Source organism: Chiloscyllium plagiosum, chromosome 33, assembly GCF_004010195.1.
Source record: "Chiloscyllium plagiosum isolate BGI_BamShark_2017 chromosome 33, ASM401019v2, whole genome shotgun sequence".
NCBI classification, from domain to species: Eukaryota; Metazoa; Chordata; class Chondrichthyes; order Orectolobiformes; family Hemiscylliidae; genus Chiloscyllium; species Chiloscyllium plagiosum.
In genome coordinates, this window is record NC_057742.1 from 40,261,950 (window position 1) to 40,289,307 (window position 27,358).

The 27,358-nt window shown below is 42.4% G+C and overlaps 1 protein-coding gene across 5 annotated transcripts in view; it reads left to right on the forward strand.

Moving 5' to 3' along the window:
* Positions 1–7,245, forward strand: part of kansl1b (KAT8 regulatory NSL complex subunit 1b) — a 292,755-nt gene extending 285,510 nt beyond the window's left edge. For all 5 annotated transcript variants that reach the window (XM_043675343.1, XM_043675344.1, XM_043675342.1 and 2 more), the window contains one exon: positions 2,503–7,245. In XM_043675343.1, the coding sequence (XP_043531278.1) occupies positions 2,503–2,724 (222 nt within the window). In that variant the 3' untranslated portion in view covers positions 2,725–7,245. The remainder of the gene's footprint in view (positions 1–2,502) is intronic.
* The last annotated feature ends 20,113 nt before the right edge of the window (positions 7,246–27,358 follow it).

A 27,358-nucleotide genomic window follows, 5' to 3' on the forward strand; every position in this document is an offset into this window, starting at 1 on the left:
CCCCGTGCAACACTGCACCCAACACCTCCCCCCCAACCCCGTCCAACACTGCGCCCCACACCCAACCCCATCCAATAATGCCCCTCACTGCATCCCAACCCCGTACACACCTGCCCCCTCTCCGGGCCAACTGGATTGGACACCAACAAAAAGACTGCTGCTGCCTTTTGGAGCATGAGTCTCCACATAGCGCGCACACAGCCACGCAACTTTATACTGCAACTTTTTGACAGGTTCCACCTTTGCCCTGTACAGGACATTGTTAGAGAGATTATCAAGGGAAGGAGGGTTTAGGATTCACTCCAGTGTAGAACTCCAGGTAAAGTGTGGGGAGAGAGAGAGGGCGGGCAGACAGTCATTTGGAGATGGTGCCTGTTTAATCACTATAGGCAAAAGACGCGATCACTGTTGGAAACCCGTCTTTGATGTAATGTTTCCATCGGGATTTCCTTCAGATAATCCAATTTTCGGATAATTGGTATTGGGATAATTGAGGTTCCTCTGTACATGAACACTTCGATCTCTCTGCTTATCTACACTACCAAGAATCCTACCATTAGCCCAGTACTCTGTCTTCCTGTTACTCCTTCCAATGTGAATCACCTCACACTTTTCCGCATTAAAATCCATTTGCCACCTCAGCCCAACTCTGCAGTTTATCTATGTCCCTCTGTAACCTGCAATATCCTTCAGCACTATCCGCAGCTCCACTGACCTTGGTGTCATCTGCGAATATACTAACCCATCCTTCTATGCCCTCATCCAGGTCATTTATAAAAATAACAAACAGTCGTGGCCCCAGAAAAGATCCTTGCAGTACACCACTAGTAACTGAACTCCAGGATGAACATTTCCCATCAACCACTTCTGTGCTAGCCAATTTCTGATCCAAACTGTTAAATCACCCTCAATGCCATGCCTCTCTATTTTCTGCAATAGCCTACTATGGGGAACCTTATCAAACACCTTACAGAAATCCATATACACCACATCACCTGCTTTACCCTCATCCACCTGTTTGGTCACCTTCTCAAAGAACTCAATAAGGTTTGTGAGGCGTGACCTAACCTTCACAAAACTGTTGACTATCCCTAATCAACTTATTCCTCTCTTCCTGATTATAAATTCTATCTTTTAGAACCTTTTCCAACAGTTTACCCACAACCGAAGTAACACTCACTGGTCTATATTACCAGAGTTGTCTGTATTCCCCTTCTTGATCAAAAGAAATGAGCAACAGTTAAATTTGTGAAAACTTTGTTTTTGCCTAAAATACTGTGTGCAGTTCTTGCAAGGACACCAGAGCAAGATAAAGGGGGCAATGGAAATTGTTATGAATGAGACTTCATAGTTTTGAAGAATTTCAAAAAGCTACTTAAAAATATAAGATCTAGTGGGCTAAGAAAGAATAGGCATTGCCAAAAATAATGAAAGATATTAAATCAACTATGAAAAGTTGTTTCATCTGGGTGATGAATGGGTAATAAGGGAAAACTCACTGAGGATTAACAATGGATGAATGTAAGTACAGGCTGTGGAAAGTGCAAAAAAGTCAAGGTCATAGAAGCTACAAAAGAATTACTGTCAGATCTGAGGTTTTATTTTTGACTAGAGATACTGAAACTTTTTTACCAGATAAATGAATATTAGAAAATTGAAGTGTTAAAAGAATTATTTGAGGGTTTTGATGAAGTAACTCAGGAAAATGGCTGAATGCTATGGTAGTAGTATGTTACAACTGTATGTATTTTTCTATTCTGTTCTATTTGGATAGAGTTGTATAATCCACCCAGCCACAAAATTTGGCTAAGTGTCACACTGGCAGTACATAAACATTGAGATTCTGAGTCTGATCGATTACTTTCATCTCCTAGATTAACTCAAGCTGGTCACTAGGAGAGAAATAATCTAATAGCCCATCCTATTGCACTTACTCAATAAATAAGACTAAGCTTACATTGAGACCACCTATTGATTAATTTAGATGGCATCCTGCTCAGTTTTCTGTTGACCTACCTGTTACATCTTGCAGTTGAAGACTCTCGATGTTTTGCCAATCATTGTGATTAACCTGAATTCCCTTCAGCTTCTCATTTCGGACTCAGTTTCAGCATGAAAAATGTGCCAGAGCAAGTTCAGTGTTGATTAGATATAGAGTAAAGCAGCCAAATAATGCAAATTTAGCACAGTTCGACCTAGAGGAAAGATCGCCTATGTTGCTATTTTCTTGAACACCTTTTTGCTTGTACTACTTTGAAAATGACCTATCCAATGTCTTTTGAGTGAATTTTGCAGTCCTGCCTAAACTCATTGATTTGGCACAAGTTTATCTGAAGTCTTTGTAAGTAGTATTTTTTACACAGTGCTTGAGGGAGATGTTGAATTCTGTGCTATTTTTCCAAACTGGGCAGAGGTGAAAGGCAGTTGATCTATCCTAATCTGTATGCATATTGGTACAGTACCATGTTCTGTCTGTAACCCAGCAATTTGCCTTTATTCCAGACGGTTCAGCCATGGGAGAAGCGAACGTTCCCACTGGCATGTATTCCTGGGACTGAACGTGAGAGTCGAACTGAAACCAGCCTCAGACAGACCCGAAACAGTCGACGATCATCTGGAAGCACGAATAGAGGAAGCAGAGAGGCAGAAAGTGGTGCACTATCCTCAGTTCACCATGATGATAAACAGAGACATTCTGTACCTCTGCGGCTCACGCACAGATAAACAAATTTTAGTGACGACTACACTTGTCTCAATGTTTGATATTCAAACATCACCCAAACAAAATTCACAGTTTTTAGTGAATTTAGACTCCATTTAAGTAGCTTTCTTAGGTTAAACGTTTTGTCACCGGCCACAGTTATCACAATGAAGAGGTTAGTTCGGTGAAGTTAGATTCTCGGGCAAAAGCTGGATTGACTGATATTTCAGGTATTGGTATCAGTAGACTTGTAAATGAAGTTTCTAACTTCATTTGGTTGCGTGTAGTGATTATCGATCTCTTAAATCAACAGTGGAGCGTGCACTCATTAATGTTCAAAAGCAGTCCTATTTTGTGTTCACTTTTTGTTCTGGTTTTGCCATTTTCTTCTCCGACTGAGATGACTAAATACACTCTTACGAAAACTGTGTTACTTCCTAAAATAACTGCAGAAATTCTGGAGAAACTCGGCGGGCCTGACAGCATCTGTGGAGACAGAAACACAGCTCATGTTTCAAGTCCAGTATGAGACGACTTCCGCACATGAAGTCTAGTCATATAGGACTTGAAATAATAATTCTGCTTCTGTCTCAGCAAAGGTTGTGAGACTGGCTGAGTTTTGTCCAGTGTGATCTATTTTATTTCAGATTTACAACATTTGCAGTATTTTGCTTTTATTTGAATCCATCACTCACTTCCTATTTTGAGTTTTGGTGTGAGCACTTGCCAAAGTGCACAGACAACAGCATCTGCATCCTGGGGATTTAATTCAATCAAATCCTGTCAAGGTTTGAATTGAATTTATTATGAACTTGGTGAGTTGCTGAATGTTGTGGTCATAAGCATTTCCTGCGCTAACTGGTTTCAAAGGCACATTACTCTGTAGTTGTGACTATTATGGACCCCTTCTGCTTACTCTACTGGTTTCTGCATTTTGCTTTGACACGACTGCAAAATGACAGGTGAAATCAGATGTTTGATTAAGAATTGACAATTTTGAAGGGTAGTTGGATTTGTGGTCAAATTCCAGTAGGATTAGCATTTTATGTCCATCTTGGTTGCATGTGTGAGCAAAGCTGAAATGGCAATAAAAGTACAAACATCATTCCATTTGTAGCTTCACAGTAGGTCTTCTCTTTCAACACTTCAGAACCGTTGTGGTTGCTTCACATCCCTTATGACCAAGGTGGTGACAGCTCTGCAGTCATCTTGCTTCTTGTTCTTATGTTCTAAATGCAGATTATGTACAAACAGAACACAAGCAAAGCCATCAATAGTCAAGCATTCACATAAATATTTATTCCAATCTGAATTACAATTAGTTCTGTTGAACAGTGGATTCCTTGCTGAAATATTCAATCATTTAATCTTTTCTGTAGTTGCATTCTGCTTCAGTTGTCAGGCAGTTACTTCAACACTTGATCGGGATATTAAGCTAAGAGTAGGAATGAGTCAGTGCAGAAATGGAGGGCTCCAGAAATGTTTGGAAAATAGTTTGATTGCACTTCCATACAAAACTAGGCCGAATTTAGGAATACTCAGAGTATTACTACACAGAGCCTATACCATAAAGTAATACTGTAAAACAAAAAGAGTGAAAGAACATTGGAAATACACAACAGACCAAACAGCACCATATCAGAAGAGACTGGTTGTTTTTACTAAAGATCTGTCTTAATAGCTCTCCCACAACATTAAAGCAGCAATCATCTTTAAAGCCTTCAATATCAAATCTCTACCTCATTCTTAACACACCCACCTGACCTGAAAATCACTGAGGGACAGGATTTGAAACTCCTCCAACAAGACAATTCTGTGGTCAGGTTGTGATATTTACTGGAAGCCAACATGAATGGAGGACACTCCAATCATGCAGAATTGCTCTCTGATCACCTCTTTTTCAACGACAAATTTCCTTACTCCTAGATAAGACTTCTGGAGTTGGAGATGTCCCAGTCGTGGGACGACATTAAGCATCCATGTTTTCTATATCTGGCAATAGAGATCTGTATTAGCTCATTGGCACTGAAAGTAAGATGTACGACCACTATACCAGTCATTTGAGAGAAGAGCCCCACCCCTCCATCTCCCTCACCACCACTCGCTGATTGGAGTGATTTAAGTGCTAATCTGCAGGGTGAGGTCATTCTTTAAATATAGGTAGTGAGGAAAACGAGTCTGCATGTTGTAGATGAATCCTATGCTCATCTCCTATTAATGTGGCTGCAGTCTATTCCTGATACTGCAAGTGGCAAGCAGCAATGAAAGCCATGCTCCCAAAATAAATTATGAAGAGATGTCCAACATTCGATCATTTGCCATGTGGAAGTTTTCTACATTGCTTGATTTGAATTTGTTCTGTGTAATTAAACTGTGGGAGGAAAGGGTAAAGATTGGATATAATGTCTTCCGTTGAGATGGAAATAAGCCAAGGTATTAACCATCTGAAACTAGTTGGTCCACAGCCTGCTGGTTCAATCCAGTGAGTGGAGTGAAGAGAAAAAGAACTTGTGCTCCAAAATATGGTGTTGATAAAGAAGAGCATGGTGGTGTGTACACTCTGAAAGTTGCAATTCATTCTAGTACAGTCTGAATTGCATCTGTGAGCCACCTGTACTCAGCATATCAATAGATTTGGGTGAACTTTCTGACCAATTCCAAACTGTGGTAATATTTTAAATATGCATTTAACCAAGACACACTTTTTGAAATTAGGAAATTATGGAGGATTCATATTAGATAATTGAGCAACCAAGCAAACAATAAAAAAAGTTATGATCTATAGCTTGCCAAAGAAATGGCATTCAATAACAAGCTACTGCTTTGTTTTCTGAAGAGTGCTGAAGTTTCTTAGTTTTATATAGTTTCCTCAGAGTCCATAGATACATAGCCCATAGATATAACTATCACGTGCAAGTGAATGATAATAATCCTAGATGCTTTACCTCTGTTCAGTATCACTGCTAAGTGTAGGTTTGAACAGAATGAATCTAGATCAGTATTAATCTATATTTAGGCTCTAATTAATGTTCCTATTCTCTCAGTACCGAGCATTGCAGAACGGCAAAATAACATGGTGAAAAGCATAGCAGGTTTTCTCATTCACTCAAAAGCTAAATGTATCTTATCAACTGTTGAGAATATCATCCTGACAAGAAACAGTTTGAAAGCATAAACCGTACTGTTCACACTTGGTATACTTGGCTTCAAACCTGAAATCCTGTGACTTATTAAAAAAATTGGGATTTAAACCAAATCAGTGCATTCAGATTCGGTGAATTAATGTGGCAGCAGTCTTAGCTTTTGTACCTTTTTGGGCTCATGACAGTAATGCAACAGTTTGAAGCATCCAGCAATTGCACCCTAAATCCAACTTGTTCAATGGCTCCAACAGTTAGTTTTAATTGAAACAATTTTGATTAATTTGTGCATACATTTGCCCTGGCTACATCACAATGGATGTTTGTTCACTAAGTGATGATTATCCCCTTGTGTGGCTTGTATTTCCAATCAGCTAGTCCAGCTGGCAATCCAAAGTAATTTCACATTTTGCTTGAATGTGTGCATTCATGAGAGTTCTCGTGCTTGAATTTGTTCAGTCAGAGTCACTATTTGTTTCCCAGTCTTGGAATAGTATTACTTTTCAATCATGTGGAGTTGTCATTTATTCTAAGCAATCTGCTTTCAGGTAATTAAAGAGCAGATTAATACCTCAGACAGGTTTTGTATATAGCCTGTTTCTGGAATTTTGGAAATACATTAGAAGCAGCTTGCTATCGAAGTAAGGCACAGAAGGAGGCCATTCAGTCATTGAGTCCATACTGGCAAAGTAGAGAAGTGACAAAGTAGTGAAGAGGGAATGTTTATGTGCAAGGTCCCACTTGAATCTCTATTCCCACCCACACTTGTTTTTAAACTTACAGTATTAGAACTTGTTGATTTGAGTTTGTCTGTTGATCACCCTGTCATGTTGAGGCCTAGTTGCCTAGTGCTCTCTCGCCTTTGTATTAAAGGATGGCAACCCTTGGGTTAAATTTATGTTTCATAAGGAAGTGATACTTGCTATTTGTGCTGCAAATACAATGCAGTTTTCTCCAAACATGACACACCCTCTCATTTTAAAATTGTTCAAACTGTCCCTCATTTGTACCTGTTTCTTCCCTTGTGATGTCAAAAGCTAGTTCACTGTTAGCTGTGTCTGTCTGTATATTTCCATCTCAGTCATTGAAAAGTGTAAAAACAAAATCAATTTTTTGATCTTTTATATACATTAAATAAAAATTGTAGCTGACTGCTTCGATTGTAGCACCCCTTAGCCTTGTAAAAATGTTCTATTTTGTATATATTTTCTCATTTTGAAAGCTGTGTATGGAGGTATGGGCTCTTGTCCTTGCTGTATAGAGGCTTTTCTTCATGCAGAGAAGCAGTGACTTTATGACTTAATCAAACCTAATGTTAAGCACAATCTGTGCTTATAAAAAGTTTAAAAATTTTAAAAATATTAAAAAAAAGTTGAAGACTTTCTGGATTTGGTGGATTCCTTGCTTCCTTCCTCATGGGTAAAAGCTGACTTACGTTAATGTAGTGGTTATCATATTTCTTGTGTTCCTAACAATTATTTGGGATATGAGTTAGTCTTTCTTCCACATAGCAGCAGTGCATAGCTGATTTTTTTTGTGTGTGTTTTGTTGAGGGAGGAATTTTGGCCAGGAAAACAAAGTTCTGGGATCTTTAGTGTTTACTCAACTCCTTAGAACAGACAGAGAGAAGCAGGTGTCAACATCTCATATAAAAAATTATTTGATACTGTGGCACACATCAGAATATGGAAAAAGTTGCAGGTCATGGAGTAATGGGGAATGTAGCAACATGGATGCAAAATTGGCAATCATAGGAAACCATAATGGTCAATAGCTACTTTTTAAACTTGAAGGTTTGTAGTGGAGTTCCACAAAGGTTGAGAATGGGAGGGGTGGTGGTGCCTAGCTTCTCCTGGTATAATTAATGATTGTGATCTTTGAGTTCACAGGTCAATTTCCAAGTTTGCAAATGACACAATATTTGAAAGAATTGTAAACTGCGAGGACAGTGCAGAACTCCAAAATGACACAGTGTGAGGTAATGCATTTTAGTAGGAATAATATTGAAAGGCAACATAATGGGGGGTACATTTCTCAATGGAATACAGGAGCAATGGAACCTAGATATTTATATATAAACAGAAGGTTGAGAGAGGAATTCGTGAAGCATACAGTATCTTCAACATCAAGGACGAGCAAGAAACTGATGTTCAATATGTAAAGACACTCGATAGATCTTAGTATTATGTACCACATTATGGATGCCCCATTAATGGAAGAATGTGAACTTAATAGAGTGTAGAAGCAGTTTACAAAGGCTTAGAACCTGAATTAGTACACAGAACTGCACTGTTGTAGCTGTTACAAAAACTTGGTTGAGAGAAAGACAGGACTTGCAGTTCAACATTCCACAGTTGAGCTGTATCAAGCATGATCGAGGGGGATGTGGAAGGGATGAGGGAGTTTCATTACTGATGAAGGAGAATGTCACAGTTGTACAATGAGAGGATATCTTGGAAGGCTCATCTGTAGGGGCTATGTGGGTAGAACTTGGGAATAAGAAAAATGCAATCATTATGATAAGGTTATACTATAGACCTGCCAGTAGCTGGCAAGATAAAGGAGCAAATTTGTAAGCAATCATGGAAAGATGTAAAAACAGCAAGGTTGTTCCAGTGGGTGGTTTTAAATTCTCCTGTATGGACTCTTAGTGCCAGGAGCTTAGATGGGACAGGAGTTTGGTGCATCGAGGTGGATTTCTTGAAAAAAATCTAGACTCGGTGTTGGGGAATGAACCTGGCTAGGTATTTGAAGTTTGTGGGGAAGCGTTTTGGCAATAGTGATCATAATTCTGTTAGGTTTTAAGATGGGTTATGGATTAGGATAAGACTGGTCTGGGTGGGGTAGTGGGGCATCTGGTCCTTTATTGGGTGACAGGCTAATTACAACTGTATTAAGCAGAAACTGGAGAAATTAAGTTGGAGCATCTATTTGAGGGTAAATCCACATCTGACATAGCCAGTTGATCAGGGTTCAGGATCAGTATGTTCCTATAGTGATGAAATACAAGGATGGAAAGATTCAGGAGCCCTGGATCATGAAACTTTGAAAGTTTAGTCAAAGTAATGAAGAGGTTTGCTGAGACAGCAGTGGACATGATCCATATGGATTTCAGTAAGGTGTTCAACAAGGTTTCTCATGGAATACAGGGAGAACTAGCGATTTGGGTGCAGAACTGGTTCGAAGGTCGAAAACAGACGGTGGTGGTGGTGGAGAGTTGCTTTTCAGACTGGAGGCCTGTGACCAGCAATGTGCCGCAAGGATTGGTGCTAGGTCTAGTGTTTTTTGTCATTTATATAAATGGTTTGCATGTGAACATAAGTATGGTTGGTAGGTTTGAAGGTGATGCCAAAAATTGGAGATGTAATAGATAGCGAAGAAATTTCCTCAAGAGTAAAATGGAATCTTGATCAGATGGGCTGAGGAGTGGCAAATGAAGTTTAATTTAGATAAATGTGAACATAGAACAATACACCACAGAACAGGCCCTTCGGCCCACGATGTTGTGCCTAACATTTGTCCTAGCTTAAGCACCCATCCATGTACCTATCCAATTGCCGCTTAAAGGTCGCCAATGATTCTGACTCTGCCACTCCCACAGGCAGCGCATTCCATGCCCCCACCACTCTCTGGGTAAAGAACCTACCCCTGACATCCCCCCAAACCTTCCACCCTTCACCTTAAATTTATGTCCCCTTGTAACACTTTGTTGTACCGGGGGGAAAAGTTTCTGACTGTCTACTCTATATATTCCTCTGATCATCTTATAAACCTCTATCAAGTCACCCCTCATTCTTCACCATTCCAATGAAAATAGGCCTAGCCCTCTCAACCTATCCTCGTACGACCTATTCTCCATTCTAGGCAACATCCTGGTAAATCTTCTCTGCACCCTCTCCAAAGCTTCCACATCTTTCCTAAAGTGAGGTGACCAGAACTGCACACAGTATTCCAAATGTGGCCTAACCAAGGTCCTGTACAGCTGCAACATCACTTCACGACTCTTGAATTCAATCCCTCTGCTAATGAACGCTAATACACCATAGGCCTTCTTACAAGCTCTATCCACCTGAGTGGCAACTTTCAAAGATCTATGAACATAGACCCCAAGATCCCTCTGCTCCTCCACCTTACTAAGAACCCTACCGTTAACCCTGTATTCTGCATTCTTATGTGTCCTTCAAAATGGACAACCTCACACTTGACAGGGTTGAACTCCATATGCCTCAGCCCAGCTCTGCATCATATCTAAGTCCCTTTGCAGCCGACAACAGCCCTCCTCACTATCCACAACTCCACCAATCTTCGTATCATCTACAAATTTACTGACCCACCCTTCGACTCCCTCTTCCAAGTCATTAATAAAAATTACAAACAGCAGAGGATACAGAACTGATCCCTGCGGAACTCCACTTGTAACTGGGCTCCAGGCTGAATATTTACCATCTACCACCACTCTCTGACTTCGACCAGTTAGCCAGTTTTCTATCCAACTGGCCAAATTTCCCTCTATCCCATGCCTCCTGACTTTCCGCATAAGTGCTGCATTTTGCAAAAGCAAATCAGGGCTGGACTTGTACACTTAATGGTAAGTGTTGCTGAACAAAGAGACATTGGTGTACATGTTCATAGCTCCTTGAAAGTAGAGTTGCAGGTAGATAGTGAAGGAGGTGTTTGGTATGCTTTCCTTTATTGGTCAGGGCATTGAATACAGGAGTTGGGAGGTCATGTTGTGGCTGTATGGGACATTAGTTAGGCCACTTTTGGAATATTGTGTGCAATTCTGGTTTTCCTACTGGAAGGATATTAGGAACCTTGGAAGGGTTTAGAAAAGAACAGGATGTTGCCAGGATTGGAGGGTTTGAGCTATAGGGAAAGGCTGAATAGGTTGGGGCTGTTTTCCTTGGAGGGATGACCTCATAGAGGTTTATAAAATCACGAGGGACATGGATAGGATGAATAGACAAATCTTTTCCCTGGGTAGAGGGCGTAGGTTACATCATTTAAAAGACATTGGATGGATATATGAATAGGAAGGGTTTAGAGGGATATGGGCTCAGTGGTTAGTACTGCTGCATCACAGTGCCAGGGACCCAGGTTCGTTTCTAGCCTCAGGCAACTGTCTGGTTTGCGTGCATTCTCCCCATGGGTTTCTTGCCACAATCTAAAGATGTGCAGGTTAGGTGAATTGGCCATGCTAAATTGCCCATGGTGTTCAGGGATGTGTCGGTTAGGTGCATTGGTCAGAGGAACTGTAGAGTAATAGGGTAGGGGAATTGTTCTGGGTGGGTTACTCTTCAGAGGGTCAGTGTGGCCAAATGGGCTGTTTCCACACTGTCGGGATTCTATGACTATATGATGATAAAAGGGGCTATGAAATATCCTTGGCGAGTAGGGTTAAGGTGAATCTCATGGCATTTTATATGTCTGGAGCAAAAGGGTAGCTAGGGAAACTGGTCCTATCCAGTCCACTCAAGGATGATGGGAGAAATTTATGTGTGGAGCCAGGGAAGTAGGTGAAGTCCTTAATGAGTATATCAGCAGTCAACAAGGCAAAGGGCATGGACAATGGTAAAGATTAAGGAGGGGTATGTTGATATTTTAGGGCATGTCAATATTAAGGAAGAATTGATGAATCTCCAGGACCTGAAGGGATTTATCCCAGGATATTGAAGGAGGCAAGAGAGGAAATTGTTGGGACCTTGTCAGAAATTTTTATATCCTGTTGTGGTTCTGTTCACCGAGCTGGGAATTTGTGTTGCAGATGTTTTGTCCCTTTTCTAGGTGACATCCTCGGTGCTTGGGAGCCTCCTGAAGCACTTCTGTGATGTTTCCTCCGGCATTTATAGTGGTTTGTCTCTGCCGCTTCCGGTTGTCAGTTCCAGCTGTCCGCTGCAGTGGCCGGTATATTGGGTCCAGGTCGATGTGTTTATTGATAGAATCTGTGGGTGAGTGCCATGCCTCTAGGAATTCCCTGACTGTTCTCTGTTTGGCTTGTCGTATAATAGTAGTGTTGTCCCAGTCGAACTCATGTTACTTGTCATCCGCGTGTGTGGCTACTAAGGATAGCTGGTCGTGTCGTTTCGTGGCTAGTTGGTGTTCATGGATACGGATCGTTAGCTGTCTTCCTGTTTGTCCTATGTAGTGTTTTGTGCAGTCCTTGCATGGGATTTTGTACACTACGTTGGTTTTGCTTATGCTGGGTATCGTAGTGTACAAACCAATGTAGTGTACAAAATCCCATGCAAGGACTGCACAAAACAGTACAAAGGACAAACAGGAAGACAGCTAACGATCCGTATACATGAACACCAACTAGCCACAAAACAACATGACCAGCTGTCCTTAGTAGCCACACACGCGGATGACAAGCAACATGAGTTCAACTGAGATAACACTACTATTATAGGACAAGCCAAACAGAGAACAGCCAGGGAATTCCTAGAGGCATGGCACTCATCCACAGATTCTATCAACAAACACATCGACCTGGACCCAATATACCGGCCACTGCAGCGGACAGCTAGAACTGACAACCGGAAGCGGCAGAGACAAACTACTACTACACATGCCGGAGGAAACATCACAGAAGCGCTTCAGAGGAGGCTCCCAAGCACTGAAGATGTCACCTAGATGGGACGAAGTGTCTGCAACACAAATTCCCAGCTCGACGAACAGAACCACAACAACGAGCACCCGAGCTACAAATCTTCTCACAAACTTTGAATTTTTATATCCTCTTTAGCTACAAGGCCCCAGAAGACTGGAGAATAGCTGACATTATTCAAAAAAAAAAACTTACAAGGCTGTAACCGAGACTGGAAGGTTGGAGTCATTTGTATCGGCTGGGACCTCTTTCCTTGCAGCTTAAGAGGCTGAGGGTGACTTTTATATAGGTTTAGAAAATCATGAAGTCCTAGATAAGATGAATAGCTAAGGTATTTTCCCCAGGGTGGGAAGTCTAAAATTAGAGAGCAAAGGTTTAAGGTGAGATGGAAGAGACTTAAAAGATCTGAGGGGCAACCTTTTTCACACAGTGTGGTGCATATATGGAACAAGCTGCCAGAGGAATTGATAGAGGTGGGTACAATTTCAACATTTAAAAGATATTTGGACAGGATAGGAATAAGAAAGATTTAGATTACCCTAAGGGCAACAGCGACAATCCAGGAAATTATAGGCTGTTGATCCTTGCATTAATGGCAAAGGAGCGATTGGAGAAGATTCTTAGGGACAGAACTTACTCATGTTTGTAAAACAATGGACTTATTAGAGATGGTAGGCTTTGTGTGGAGGAAGTCTTGTCTCAAATTTGATTTGAGTTTTTGAAGAAGAGATGAAGGTGATTGATTAGGGTATGGCAGTGGATGCTGTCTACATGAACTTTAAAGCATTTGACAAGGTCCAACATGGTAATTTGATCCAAGATATTCAGTGAGAACTACAGATGCTGGAGATTAGAGTCAAAAATTGTGCTGGAAAACATCTTCCTGTTGAAGGGCTTATAGGGTAGTTGTTATGGGGGACTTTAACTTCCCTAATATTGACTGGGAATACTATAGTTCAAGTACTTTAAATGGGTCCGTTTTTATTTAATGTGTGCAGGAGGGTTTCCTGACATGGTATGTAGACAGGCCAATAGGGGCAAGGCCACATTGGATTTGGTACTGGGTAATAAACCCAGCCAGGTGTTAGGTTTGGAGATAGGTGAGCACTTTGGTGATAGTGACAACAATTCAGTTATGTTTACTATCAGTAAGAACAGAGAAGATGGTGGAAGAGGGAGAGGTGCGGCATTGTTAGTCAAGGACAGTATTACGATGGCAGGACGTTTGACAACTCATCCACTGAGGTAGAATGGGCTGAGGTTAGAAACAGGAAAGGAGAGGTCACCCTGTTGGGAGTTTTCTGTAGGCCTCCAATTAGATCCAGAGTTGTAGAGGAAATGATAGCATAGATGATTCTCAATAGGAGCGAGAGTAACAAGGTAGTTTTTAGGGGGGACTTAAACTTTCCAAATATTGGCTGGGAATACTATAGTTTGAGTACTTTGGATAAAAACTGAGCCATTTAATGTGCAGAGGAGGGTTTTCTGACACAGTATGTAGACAGGCCAACAAGGGGTGAGGCCACATTGGATTTGGTACTGGGTAATGATAGATATGTACCTGACAGGCAGGGAGGAAGTTGAATCTCTTGTCAAGAGGAAGAAGAAGGCTTATGTTAGGATGGGATGTAATGTATCAGGGTGCTTGTGAATTACAAGACCTAAAGAGAGAGCTAAGAAGAGCCGGGGTGGGGGGCGTGGTGATGAGAAGTCGTTGGCGGATAGGATCATGGAAAACCCTGAGGTTTTCTAAAGATATTTCAGGAATAAAAGAATGACTAGAGTAAGATTGTGGGCCAATCAAGGATAGTACTGGGAAGCTATGTGTGGAGTCAGAGGAGATCGGGGAAGCGCTAAATGAATACCAGAAAAAGACAATGTTGAGAATACTGAGATACAGGCTACAAGATGAGATGGGATTGAGGTTCAGAAGGAGGAGGTGTTAGCAATTCTGAAAAGTGTACAAATAGATAAATCCCCTGGGCCAGATGGGATTTATCCTAGGATTCTTTGGGAAGCTAGGGAGGAGATTGTCGAGCCTATGGCTTTGATGTTTATGCCATCATTGTCTACATGAATTGTGCCAGAAGACTGGAGGCAAACAAATGTTCCCTTATTCAAGAAGGGGAGTAGAGACAACCCTGGTAATTATAGACCAGTGAGCCTTACTTCCATTGTGGGTAAAGTGTTGGAAAGGATTTTAAGAGATATGATTCATAATCATCTAGAAAGGAATAAGTTGGTTAGGGATAGGCAACACGGTTTTGTGACGGGTAGATCGTGCCTTACAAACCTTATTGAGTTCTTTGAGAAGGTGACCAAACAGGTGGATAAGGGTAAAGATGTATATGGATTTCAGTAAAATATTTGATAAGGTTCTCCATGGTAGACTGTTGCACAAAATAAGAAGGCATGGGATTGAGGGTGATTTAGCAGTTTGGATCAGAAATTGGCTAGCTGAACAAGACAGGATGATGGTTGATGGGAAATGTTCATCCTGGAGTTCAGTTACTAGTGGTGTACCACAAGGAACTATTTTGGGTCCACTGCTGTTTGACCTGAATGAGGGCATGGGAGGATGGGTTATTAAATTTGTGGATGACACTAAGGTCGGTAGAGTTGTGGTTAGTGGCGAAGGATGTTTCAGGTTACAGAGGGTCATAGATAAGCTGCAGCGCTGGGCTGAGAGATGGCAAATGGAGTTTAATGCGGAAAATTGTGTGGTGATTCACTTTGGAAGAAGTAACATTAATGCAGAATACCAGACTAATGGTAAGATTCTTGGTAGTGTACATGAGCAGAGAGATCTCAGTGTCGAGGTACATAGATCCTTGAAATTTGTCACCCAGGTTGATGAAGTTGTTAAGAAGGCATATGATGTGTTAGCTTTTATTGGTCAAGGGATTGAGTTTCGAAATCATGAGGTCATGCTGCAGCTTTACAAAACTCTGGTGCAGCCACATTTGGAGTAATGCGTACAGTTCTGGTCCCTGCATTACAGGAAGGATGTGGAAGCTTTCGAAAGGGTTCATAGGAGATTTACTAGGATGTTACCTGGTATGGAGGGAAGGTCTTTACGAGGAAAGGCTGAGGGACTTGAAGCTGTTTTCATTCGAGAAAAGAAGGTTGAGAGGTGACTAATTGAGACGTACAAAATAATCAGAGGGTTAGATAGGGTGGACAGTGAGAGCCTTTTTCCTCGGATGAGGGGACATAGCTTTAAATTGAGAAGTGATAGATACAGGACAGATGTCAGAGATAGTTTCTTCACTCAGTAGAAGGAGCATGGAACGCACTCCCTGCAACAGTAGTAGACTCCCCAACATTTCAGGGATTTAAATGATCCTTTGATAGGCATATGGTCGAGAATGGAATAGTGTAGGTTCAATAGGCTTCAGATTGGTTTAACAGGTCGGTGCCACATCAAGGGCTGAAGGGCCTGTACTACGCTGTTATGTTCTATGTTACCCGAAATGTTGGCTCTCCTGCTCCTCGGATGCTGTCTGACCTGCTGTGCTTTTCCAGCAGCACGCTTTTCAACTCTAGCCCAGGAGATTGTCACATGGAAGCCACAATGAATTGGGATGTTGAATACAAAATTGGTCATAGGATACAGAAGATATTTGCAGAGAATTGTTTTCTGACTGGAGGTCTGTGATCAGTGGTGTACCACAAGGATCAGTGTAATACTATCATAAAAATGATTTGGATTAAAGTGTAGGTGGTTTGATTAGTAACTTTGCTGACAACGCAAAAATTGGTGCAGTTATGAATAGTGAAAAAGATCAAAGGGTTGATCAGTTAGAAAGTTGGATGGAGAAATAGCAGATGGAGTTTGATCTGGACAAGTGTGCGGTGATGCATTTTGAGAGGTGAAATGCAAGAGGGAAGTACCAATAAATGGCAGCACCCGTTAGCATAAATACATAGAGGAATACTGGGGTGCAGGTCCATAGTTCCATATAAAATTATGAAATTAAAAATCACAGAACATCAGGATATAGTCCAACAGGTTTATTTGGAGGCACTAGCTTTCAAAGCGCTCATCTTCAGTAGGTGGTTGTGAAGCAGGATCATAAGACAGAATTTATAGCATAAGATTACAGTGTCATGCAACTGAAATGATATATTGTGCAAACCTGGATTAGTTCTTTTAGAAAGGACTTGCTAGTTTCAGCTCTTTAATATGTAAATCCCAGAATGAGACTTACATTCTCAAGATAACTTCGTTTTATAACAAAAGGTGCCATATCAGCTCAGACAATGCATTAAAAGTTAGAGTCTGTCTGTATCTCAAACTTGAGTCAGACTGGTTCTGTTTCTAAAGTGGAATTTACAAGATATTACATGGCTTGACTGCCTGAAACTAGCAAACTCATTCTAAAAGATGAAAGACTTAATCTAGGTTTGTTCAATATATCATTTCAGCTACATGACGGTGTAACTCCGGTGTAACTCTTTTGCTATAAATTGTGTCTTATGGTCCTGCTTCACAACCACCTGATGAAGAAACAGCGCTCTGAAAGCGAGTGCCTCCAAATAAACCTATTCGACCATAACCTGGTGTTGTGTGATTTTTAACTTTGTCCACCCCTGTCTAACACTGGCACCTCCAATCAAAATTATGAAGGGAATAGATCAGATAGAAGCAGGGAGGTTAAAACTAGAATACCTCAAAATAAGGGGGAGTAGACTTCGGACTGAGTTGGGAAGGAACTTGTTCACCCAATGGGTGGAGAATCTGTGGAATTCCCTGCTTAGCGAAGCAATTGAGACTGCCTCTTTGAATGTTTTTAAGGCAAAGATAGAGGGTTATGGTGGGTGAGCAAGTAAGGGGCGCTGAATCCATAAACAGATCAGCTGTGATCTTATTGAATGAAGGAGCATGTTTGATGGGCCAGATGGTCTACCTCTGCTCCTATTTCTTACAATTCTGATGAAAGTGGCAACACAACTGGATCCGATGGTAAAGAAAGTGGAGGCAAGTCACGTTGCAGCTGTACTAAACTTCAGTTAGGCCAAATTTGAAATATTGTGTGCAGGATTGGTTGCCACATGAAAGGAAGAATTTGGAGCCTTTGAGCCTCTTTTATGCCAGGATGTTGCCTGAATTGGAATGTGTTTGCTATATAATGAGAGGTTGTACAAATTTGGATTGTATTCGCTAGAGCTTCAGAGACTGAACTGCGGCCTGATAGAAGTCTATAAAATTATGAGAGGATGACTATTCAGAGTCCTTCCTATGGTGGAAATGTTTAAGTTTTGGATGCTTAGGTTTTAGATGAGAGAGGAAAGTTTAAAGGAGATGTGCAATGCAAGTTCTTAAACAGAGGGTGATAGGTGCCTGGAACATACTATCAGGTGGTAGAAGCAGAAACAATAGCAACATTTAAGATGCATTTACAGGTAGATAGATACACATACAGGCAGGGAATAGCAGGACGTAGAGCACATGCAGGCAGATGGGACTAGTTTAGAATGGCATCATGGTTAGCACCATTATGATGCGCCAAAGGGCCTGTTCCTGTGTTGTACTGTTTTAAATTCTTAAATTTGGCTCCAGGTCTGAGAAATTTCAGTTGTAAGGGTAGGTAGATGATGTTGGGGCAGTTCTCCTTGGAGAGAAGAAGGCTAAACAAGCAGATATAGGCCATTCAGTGAAACAAGTCAACATTGTCATTCAGTGAGGCCATTGCTGATCTGATCATTGTTAATCCTATTGTTCTATCCCCATAACCCATAATTTTACACTGGCCCCCTCCCACAACTCTTTTACAAGTACATCAATGATTGTTTCAGAGCTGCTTCATGCTCCCATCTGCCCACTGCCATCCACTACAAAGCCACTGACTCCCATAGCTACCTTCACTACACTCCACATCCTGCAAGGATTCCACCCCATTTTCTCAATTCCTTCGCCTATGCTGTATCTGTTCGGATGCTGCCACCTTCCGAAACAGCATTGCTGACATGGCCTCCTTCTTCCATAACAGTGATTTCCTGCCTACTGTGGTTGACAGGGCCCTCAACCATATCCAACCTATCACCTGTACTTCTGCCCTCGCCCCTTCCCATCTCTCACAACAACATCATCTGGTTCCCTTTGTCCTCACTTTTCATCCCACCAGCCTCCACATTCAAAAGATCATTTTCCACCATTTCAGACAACCCCAAAAGAACGCTACCAACAAATGCATCTTCCCCTCTCTCCCCATGTCTGCATTTTGCAGGGATCGTTTCCTCCGGGACACCCTAGTCCATTTACAGCCACCAATTCCATCCCCCTTTCCCATTTAACCGCAGACGGTGCAACACTTTTCCATCTCCCTGTTCACCATCCAAGATCTAAACGGATTTTCCATGTGAAGCAGCATTTCACCTGTACCTCCTCCAATCTGGTCTATTGCAGTCACTGCACCCAATCTGGCTGATGGAGAAACCAAACACAGACTGGGTTACCGTTTTGCAGAGCACGCACACCCCGACCTTCCCATAGCCAGTCATTTTAATTCAGTGTCCTGCTCACATGGCCACATGCCTGTGTTCAGCATACTGCATTTCTCCAGTGAATCACAGCGCAAACTGGGGGAACAACATCTCATCTTCAGACTAGGCACTGTACAACCTTCTGGATTTAAGATTGAGTTCAACATCTTCAGATTGTGAACTCACTCCCATTCCTCCCCCTTCTTTTCGAGTTATTTGTTATATTCTCTGTCACGATGTCCTCTGTCCCTTCCCCCACCCCAGTGAGACTGTTCTTTCCAGTCTGGCAGTTAGACACACCATTATTCTGCCATTCTCACATTCCAATCGCTTAATCTAAACCACCAATACCTTTCTCCCTCAGCATTCCACCCCCTCCCGTTGCACAAATGCTGTCCCTCCACACTTCACGTCAGCTCTAACGAAGAGTCACCTCGACCCGAAACGTTAGCTTACTGTCCCTCCATGGATGCTGCCTGACCCGCTGTGAGTTCCGTCATTTTTGTTTTCAGTACAAAATGTCAGCATCTACAATAATTTGTTCCAATAATTTATTTGGAGTTGCTCCATTTAATTGATAGTTTGCCTTTTGATTACCTCTTGCCTCAAGTTCATGACCTCATACCTTCCTCCAAGAGACCTTGGAGTGCAGGTTCATAGCTCCTTGAAAGTGGAATCGCAGGTAGATAGGATAGTGAAGAAGGCGTTTGGTATGCTTTCCTTTATTGGTCAGAGTATTGAGTACAGGAGTTGGGAGGTCATGTTGCGGTTGTACAGGACATTGGTTAGGCCACTGTTGGAATATTGCATGCAATTCTGGTCTCCTTCCTATTGGAAAGATGGTGTGAAACTTGAAAGGGTTCAGAAAAGATTTACAAGGATGAAAGATATAAAAGAGACCTAAGGGGCAACTTTTTCACACAGAGGGTGGTACGTGTATGGAATGAGCTGCCAGAGGAAGTGGTGGAGGCTGGTACAATTGCAACATTTAAGAGGCATTTGGATGGGTATATGAATAGGAAGGGTTTGGAGGGATATAGACCAGGTGCTGGCAGGTGGGACTAGATTGGGTTGGGATATCTAGTCGGCATGAACGGGTTGGACCGAAGAGTCTGTTTCCATGCTGTCCATCTCTCTGACTCTAAATCTTTCGTGCCAAGTTATTTTTCCCAACGTCACACCATATCTATATCCACTCACAGATTTCTTATCATGCCTTCCCAACTACCTCTATCATCAAGCTTGAATGCATCATGTGCTGCCTCTCCTCCAAGTAATTATTATACTTAGCCAATAATTGGGGTCCCGGGATTAATCCTTTGGGCAGTCCTCGAATTTGATTTGATTAGATTACTTACAGTGTGAAATAGGCCCTTCAGCCCAACAAGTCCACACCGACCCTCCGAAGAGACCCATTCCCCTACATTTGCCCCTTCACCTAACACGACAGGCAATTTAGCATGGCCAATTCACCTAACCTGCACATCTTTGGATTGTCGGAGGAAACCGGAGCACCTGGAGGAAACCCACGCAGACACACGGAGAATGTGCAAACTCCATACAGACAATTGCCTGAGGCGGGAATTGAACCTGTGAGGCAGCAGTGCTAACCACTGTGCCACCGTGCTGCCCACAAGTTATGACGTTATATCCTAAAATGTAGGGGACGTGATAGCCGATCAATTTTGAAAAGAGTGGCGAGGAGAGAGGGCAGAGAGAAACGAGGGCTGCCGGGAAGTTTTTAAGTGGGTGAGATCTAAACCTACGACCCTACACCATAGGGCCTCCCTCCCACCCACCTCCCCTAACTCTACTCAGCATCTGTAAACTCAGTAAGTTGTCAGGTATTCTCATTTTCTTCTCTTCCTTGTTTAGTCCTGTGTGGGCTTTCAGATTAGCGGGGTATGGCTGATGGGGCAGTTGCATGTTCCTCCTGCAGAATGTGGCAGGTGAGAGGCACTTCACATGTCTCTGCCGACCACATCTGCAGGAAGTGCACCCAACTCCAGCTCCTCGAAAACCGAGTTAGGGAAGTGGAGCTGGAGCTGGGTGAACTGCGGATCATCCGGGAGGTGGAGGGAGAAATTGAGAGGATGTACAGGGAGTGGTCACTTCTCAGACACAGGACAAGGACAGCTGGGTTATAGTCAGGGGGAGGAAAGGGAACCAACAGATAGGGCAGAGATCCCCTATGGCTATTCCCCTTAGCAATAAGTATACTGCTGGTGGGGACAGCCTACCAGAGGAAAGCCATAGTTGTCAGGTCTCTGGCACTGAGCCTGGCACTGTGGCTCAGAAGGGAAAGGGGGAAAATAGAAAAGCGTTAGCGGTAGGGGACTCCATAGATGGATTGACAGGAGATTTTGTGATCAGGAACGGGACTCCCGGAAGGTGTGTTTCCTCCTCGGTGCCAGGGTCCAGGATGTTGCCAATTGGGTTTACAGGATTCTGAAGGGGGAGGGTGAGCAGCAGAAATCGTGGTACATATTGGCACCAATGTTATAGCCAGGAAAGGGATTGAGGATCTGAAAAGTGACTGCAGAGAGTTAGGTTGGAAGCTGAAGGGCAGGACGAGTAGAGTAGTGATCTCAGATTTGTTACCGGTACCACGAGCCAGTGAGGTGAGGAACAGCGAGGGAGTGCAGCTTAATACGTGGCTCCGAGGCAGGTGCAGGAAGGAGGGCTTCAGATACTTAGACCGTTGGGATGTCTTCTGGGGAAGGTGGGACCTGTACATGAAGGACGGGTTGCACCTGAACTGGAGGAACACATATGTCCTGGGTGAGAGATTTGCTCGTGTGGTTTGGAAGAGTTTAAAATAGTCTGACAAGGGGGTGGGAACCAGAGCTACATATCTGAGAGGGGGGTAGTTGTAGATGGGGCAGTGACAGGATGTATTGAATATCGGGAAGGATTTTCACGTGATGAGACAATGGGATCGGTTAAAGTGTGTCTGCTTTAACGCAAGAAATGTCAGAAATAAGAGTGATGAACTTAGAGCATGGATCAGTACTTGGGACTATGATGTTGTGGCCATAAAGGAGACATGGGTTTCACAGGAGCAGGAATGGTTGCTAGATGTTCCAGGGTTTAGAACATATAAAAAGAACAGGGAGGGTGGAAAAAGAGAAGGGGGTGTAGCATTGCTAATCAGAGTGTGCATCGCAGCTACAGAAATGAAGGTTGTCGAGGAAGGTTTGTCTACTGAGTCAGTATGGGTGGAAGTTAGGAAATGCAAGGGAACCGCCACCGATTGGGGGTTTTCTACAGACCCCCTAATAGAAGGAGAGAGATTGAAGGACTCACAGGCTGGCAGATTTTGGGAAAATGCAGATATAGCAGGGTTGTTGTTACGGGTCAACTTTCTCAATATTGACTGGAACCTCCTTAGTGCAGATGGTTTGGATGGAGCCGTTTTTATCGCATGTGTTCAGGAGGGTTTCCTTACTCAGTATGTAGACAGACCGACAAGGGGTTTCCTTACTCAGTATGTAGACAGACCGACAAGGGGAGAGGCCATTTTGGATTTGGTGCTCGACAATGAGCCAGGACAGGTGTCATATCTCGAGGTGGGAGAGCACTTTGGTGACAGTGACCACAACTGCCTCACATTTACCATAGCCTTGGAGAGTGAAAGGAGCAGTTACCAAGGGAAGATATTTAATTGGGGAAAAGGAAATTATGACACTATCAGACAGGAGTTGGGAAGTACAGACTGGGAGCAATTGTTCCACAGAGAGGTCACAGCAGACATGTGGAGACTATTTAAAGAGCAATTGTTATGAGTGATGCACGAATTTATTCCTCTGAGACAGGCAAGAAGGGATAAGATTAAGGAGCCTTGGATAACGAGAGCAGAGGAGCTTCTCATCAAAAAGAAGAAGGTAAGATGGAGGAAGCAAGGATCGAGCACAGCTTTAGAAGATTACAGGCTTGCTAGAAAGGAGCTCAGAAATGGACTGAGGAGGGGCCACGAAAAAGGCTTGGCAGGAAGGATTAGGGAGAACCCAAAGGCATTTTACTCATACATGAGGAATAAGAGAATGATCAGGGAGTAAGTAGGGCTGGTCAGGGATAGCGTAAGGAACATGTGCGTGGAGTCTGAGCAGATAGGGGAAGCCCTAAATGAATTTTTTGCTTCGGTTTTCACTAAGGAAAGGGATCTTGTTGTCAATGAGAACTTTGAGGAGCTTGGAAACAGGCTTAAACAGATCAGGATTGATGAAGTTGATGTGCTAGAAATTTTGGCAAACATTAAGATTGATAAGTCCCCAGGGCCCGACCAGATTTATCTAAGGCTGCTCCAGGAAGCAAGAAACAAGGTTGCTAAGCCGCTGGCGAAGATCTTTGCTTCCTCACTCTCCACGGGAGGATTGGAGGGAGGCAAATGTTGTTCCTCTTTTCAAGAACAGAAATAGGGAAATCCCTGGCAATTACACACCAGTCAGTATTACATCTGTGGTAAGCAAGGTTTTGGAAAGAACTCTGAGGGATAGGATTTATGACTATTTGGAAAAGCATAGCGTGATTAAAGGCAGTCAGCATGGCTTTGTGAGGGGCAGGTCATGCCTCCCAAATCGTATTGAGTTCTTTGAGGAGGTGTCAAGACAGGTCGACGAAGGTCGAGCAGTGGATGTGGTGTATATGGACTTCAGCAAGGGGTTTGAAAAGGTTCCCCATGGTAGGCTCATTCATAAAGTCAGGAAGTATGGGATACAGGGAGATTTGGTTGGCTATCTGGATTCAGAATTGGTTGGCTGACAGGAGGCAGAGAGTGGTTGTAGATGGAAAGTGTTCTGCGTGGAGGTCAGTGTTGAGTGGAGTCCCGCAGGGCTCTGTTCTTGGGCCTCTGCTCTTTTAAATTTTTATAAACTACTTGGATGAGGAGGTTGTGGGATGGGTTAGTAAATTTGCCGATAACATAAAGGTTGGAAGTGCCATTGATAGAATCGAGGGCTACTTTAGGCTGCAGTGCGACATAGACAGGATGCAGAGCTGGGCTAAGAAATGGCAGATGGAGTTCAGCCTGGATAAATGCAAAGTGATGCATTTTGGAAGTTCTCCCAACTGTATTCCACTGTGCTGCCACCTCTGCTGGGTCTGTCCTGGGTGTTGCGGAGGGCAACAGGTGATAACCATGGCTGGTGATGGTGGTGACTGAGACATTGTGAGGTGAGGTATGATTCAGTGAAGCTGATTTTATCAGGCTGTTTGCTTAGTCTGTGGGAGAATCCTGTCTTTCCACTACCACCAGTCATATCTACATTCTGATCATTGAAGTCCCGCTTTAGAGGTATTCTATCATGTTTGTATTTCTTTGTAATATCTTTGCAGATTTGCCCTCTATGTCCCTACCATTAACTGGTGTCCTAATGACTATACCAAACAATGGACGTGCACTTTATTTTGTTCCTTTATTCTCATCAAATCAATTTCATCCTTGAACTTTCTGAGAAATCTGTGCGAATTAGAATCATAGAGACGTACAGCAAGGAAACAGACCCTTCAGTCCAACTCGTCCATGCCAACCAGATCTCTTAAACTAATCTAGTCCCATTTGCCAGCACTTGGCCCATATCCCTCCAAAGCCTTCCTATTTATATTCCCATCCAAGTGCTTTTTAAATGCGATAATTGTACCAGCCTCCATCACTTCCTCTGGCAGCTCATTCCATATATGCACCACCCTCTGCATGAAAACGTTGCCCCTTAGGTCTCTTTTATATCATTCCTCTCTCATCCTAAACCTATGCTCTCAAGTTCTGGGCTCCGCCACTCAAGGGAAAAGACTTTGTCTATTTATCCTATCCCTTATGATTTTATAAACCTCTATAAGGTCACCCCCCCAGCCTCTATGCTCCAGAGAAAGCAGACCCAGCCTATTTAATCTCTCCCCTTTGCTCAAACTTCCAACCCTAGCTACATCCTTGTAAATCTTTTCTGAACCCTTGCATGTTTCACAACATCCTTCCAATAGGAGGGAGACCAGAACTGAATGCAATATTCCAAAAGTGGCCTAACCAACGTCCTGTACAGCCATAACATGACCTCACAACTCCTATCCTCAATGCTCTGACCAATAAACGAAAGCATACCAAACGCCTTCTTCACTATCCTCCACTTTCAAGGAACTATGAACCTGCATTCTAAGGTCTCTTTGTTCAGCAGTCATTTCCAAGTTGTCTTTGATGTAGGGGAGAGTGGCTAGGGTTTCTGGACATGTTTTTGGACCCTAGCCACTCTTTCCCTTTGTCAAAGACATCTTGGAAATGACTGCCAGACAACTCAGACCCCTTGGCATCATGGTAGCCTGCAAACCCATCTAAAACAGCAGCTAATGAACTTAAAAGACCCTATACAGACAACAAGCAAAACTAATGTCATTTACAAAATACCATGCAAGAACTGTAACAAACACTACATTGGACAAACAGGCAAAACACCAGCCACCAGAATACATGAACATCAACTAGCCACAAAATGACATAACCCTCTCTCACTAGTATCCTTACATACAGATAAGGAAGGACATCACTTCGACTAGAACAGCACATCCATCCTAGGACAAGCCAAACACAGACATGCACAAAAATTCCTAGAAGCATGGCATTCCAACCGGAACTCTATCAACAAACGCATCGAGTTAGACCCCATTTACCACCCCCTGAGAAAAAGAACAGGAAGTGATTCACCACAGGAAATAACATCACCACAGGAATGACATCACCAATCCAAAGAAGCCCAAACATATAAATAGAAAGCAAGAATCATCAGCAGTGCTTCACCTGGAGGCCCACTGAAGATGTTACCTCGTAGGGTGACGAAACATCTGGAAATGAACCTTCCAGCTCAGTGAGCAAACCTACATCCAGAACCTCAACCTGAGCTACAAATCTTTTCAAAACTCACTGTATAAGTTCTGCCCTGATTTGCCTTTCTGAAATGCAGCATCTCACATTGATCTAAATTAAACTTTGCCACTCTTCAGCCCATTGGCCCATCTGATCAAGATCCTGTTGTACTCTGAGGTAACCTTCGCTGTTTAGTACATGTCCAATTTTGGTGTCATCTGCAAATTTACTAACCACTACCTCCTATTTTCACTGGAAATCTGAGCTCATGTTGCTACAGCCAATGACATATTGCACACAGCAACAAGATTTGGGTCTGGATCATTACCTGATTCATGAACAGTATGGCACTGAGTCAATAAGACCAACAAATTGAACATATGGCTCAAAGATTGGTGCAGGAAAAATAGGTCTTCAGTTAAGAGGCTCCTTCAGCAGGTACTGGTGAAAGTTCTGGCAATAATGTTGAAATGACCTGACGCAATCTGAGCCTAGTCTCCTGGTGAATGGTATAACCAGAGCCATAAAAAGAGCTTTACAGTAAATATTGGGGGACTTCTACATAGTCCGCTCCACAAGGCAGAGGAGGACTTGAGTGAGGGCAGGAATCTTGGAAGGGAGATTTGAAAAATTGAAGAGAAAGGACAAAGCAATATTCCAGGTTACTACTGTGGGTAATAACAAGTGTGGAAAGGACAGGGCGTAGACACATCAGAGTGTAACAGTAGATTAGGTCAGAATAGGAAAAAATGGAGAAAATGCAGAATTGAAGATCATTATTTAAATATTCAAGTATTTGTAATAAGATGAATGAATTGATAGTGCACATGAAAGTAAATAAGTCTGATATGATGGCGATTACAGAGGTGTGTTGACAAGGTAACCAAAGCTACAATTGGAGGAAAAGTAAAGGAGGTGGGGTAGCTTTGTTCATAAAATTGTAATCAGTACAATTATTCAAAATAGTGTTGATTTGTAAGATCAAAGTGTGAATCAATGTGTGTAGAGATAAGAAATAGCAGAGGAAGTAAGTTACTTATAGTCTGTCTAAGAAAAGATGCACTGTAAGACAGAGTATACACTGGAAATGAGGAAGTGCAAGAAAGATACTGCAATAATCATGGGTGACTTGAATCTTCAACATGATTAGATGACACAATTGGCAAATGTGTCCCGAGGATGCACTTATTCTGTGTACTCAGGACTGTTTATGAAAACAATATGTTATGGGACCCTCCAGAAATAGTTAGTTAAGACCTGGAGTAAAATGAGAAAGGATTAATCATAAACCTCACAGTAAAAGGTCCCATAAGAAAACGGTGATCATAATCTGTCTTATGATGTTTAGTAATTTTGTGGACTTGACTTTGAAGGATGGGGTTACCTGGACTTTGTTTTTTAATGGCCAATGAAAGGACAGAAGAATATTTTTTAATAAGCCTTCCTGGAAATTATATCATTCCAAATAATTGCTAATCATGGTTTCTTGAATTCACTTAAGGGAAATTGCCTTACTGTCTTTATGACTGGGTTTTACAGCTGTTCAGTTTTTAGAGTGTTTTGCGGCTTGAAGC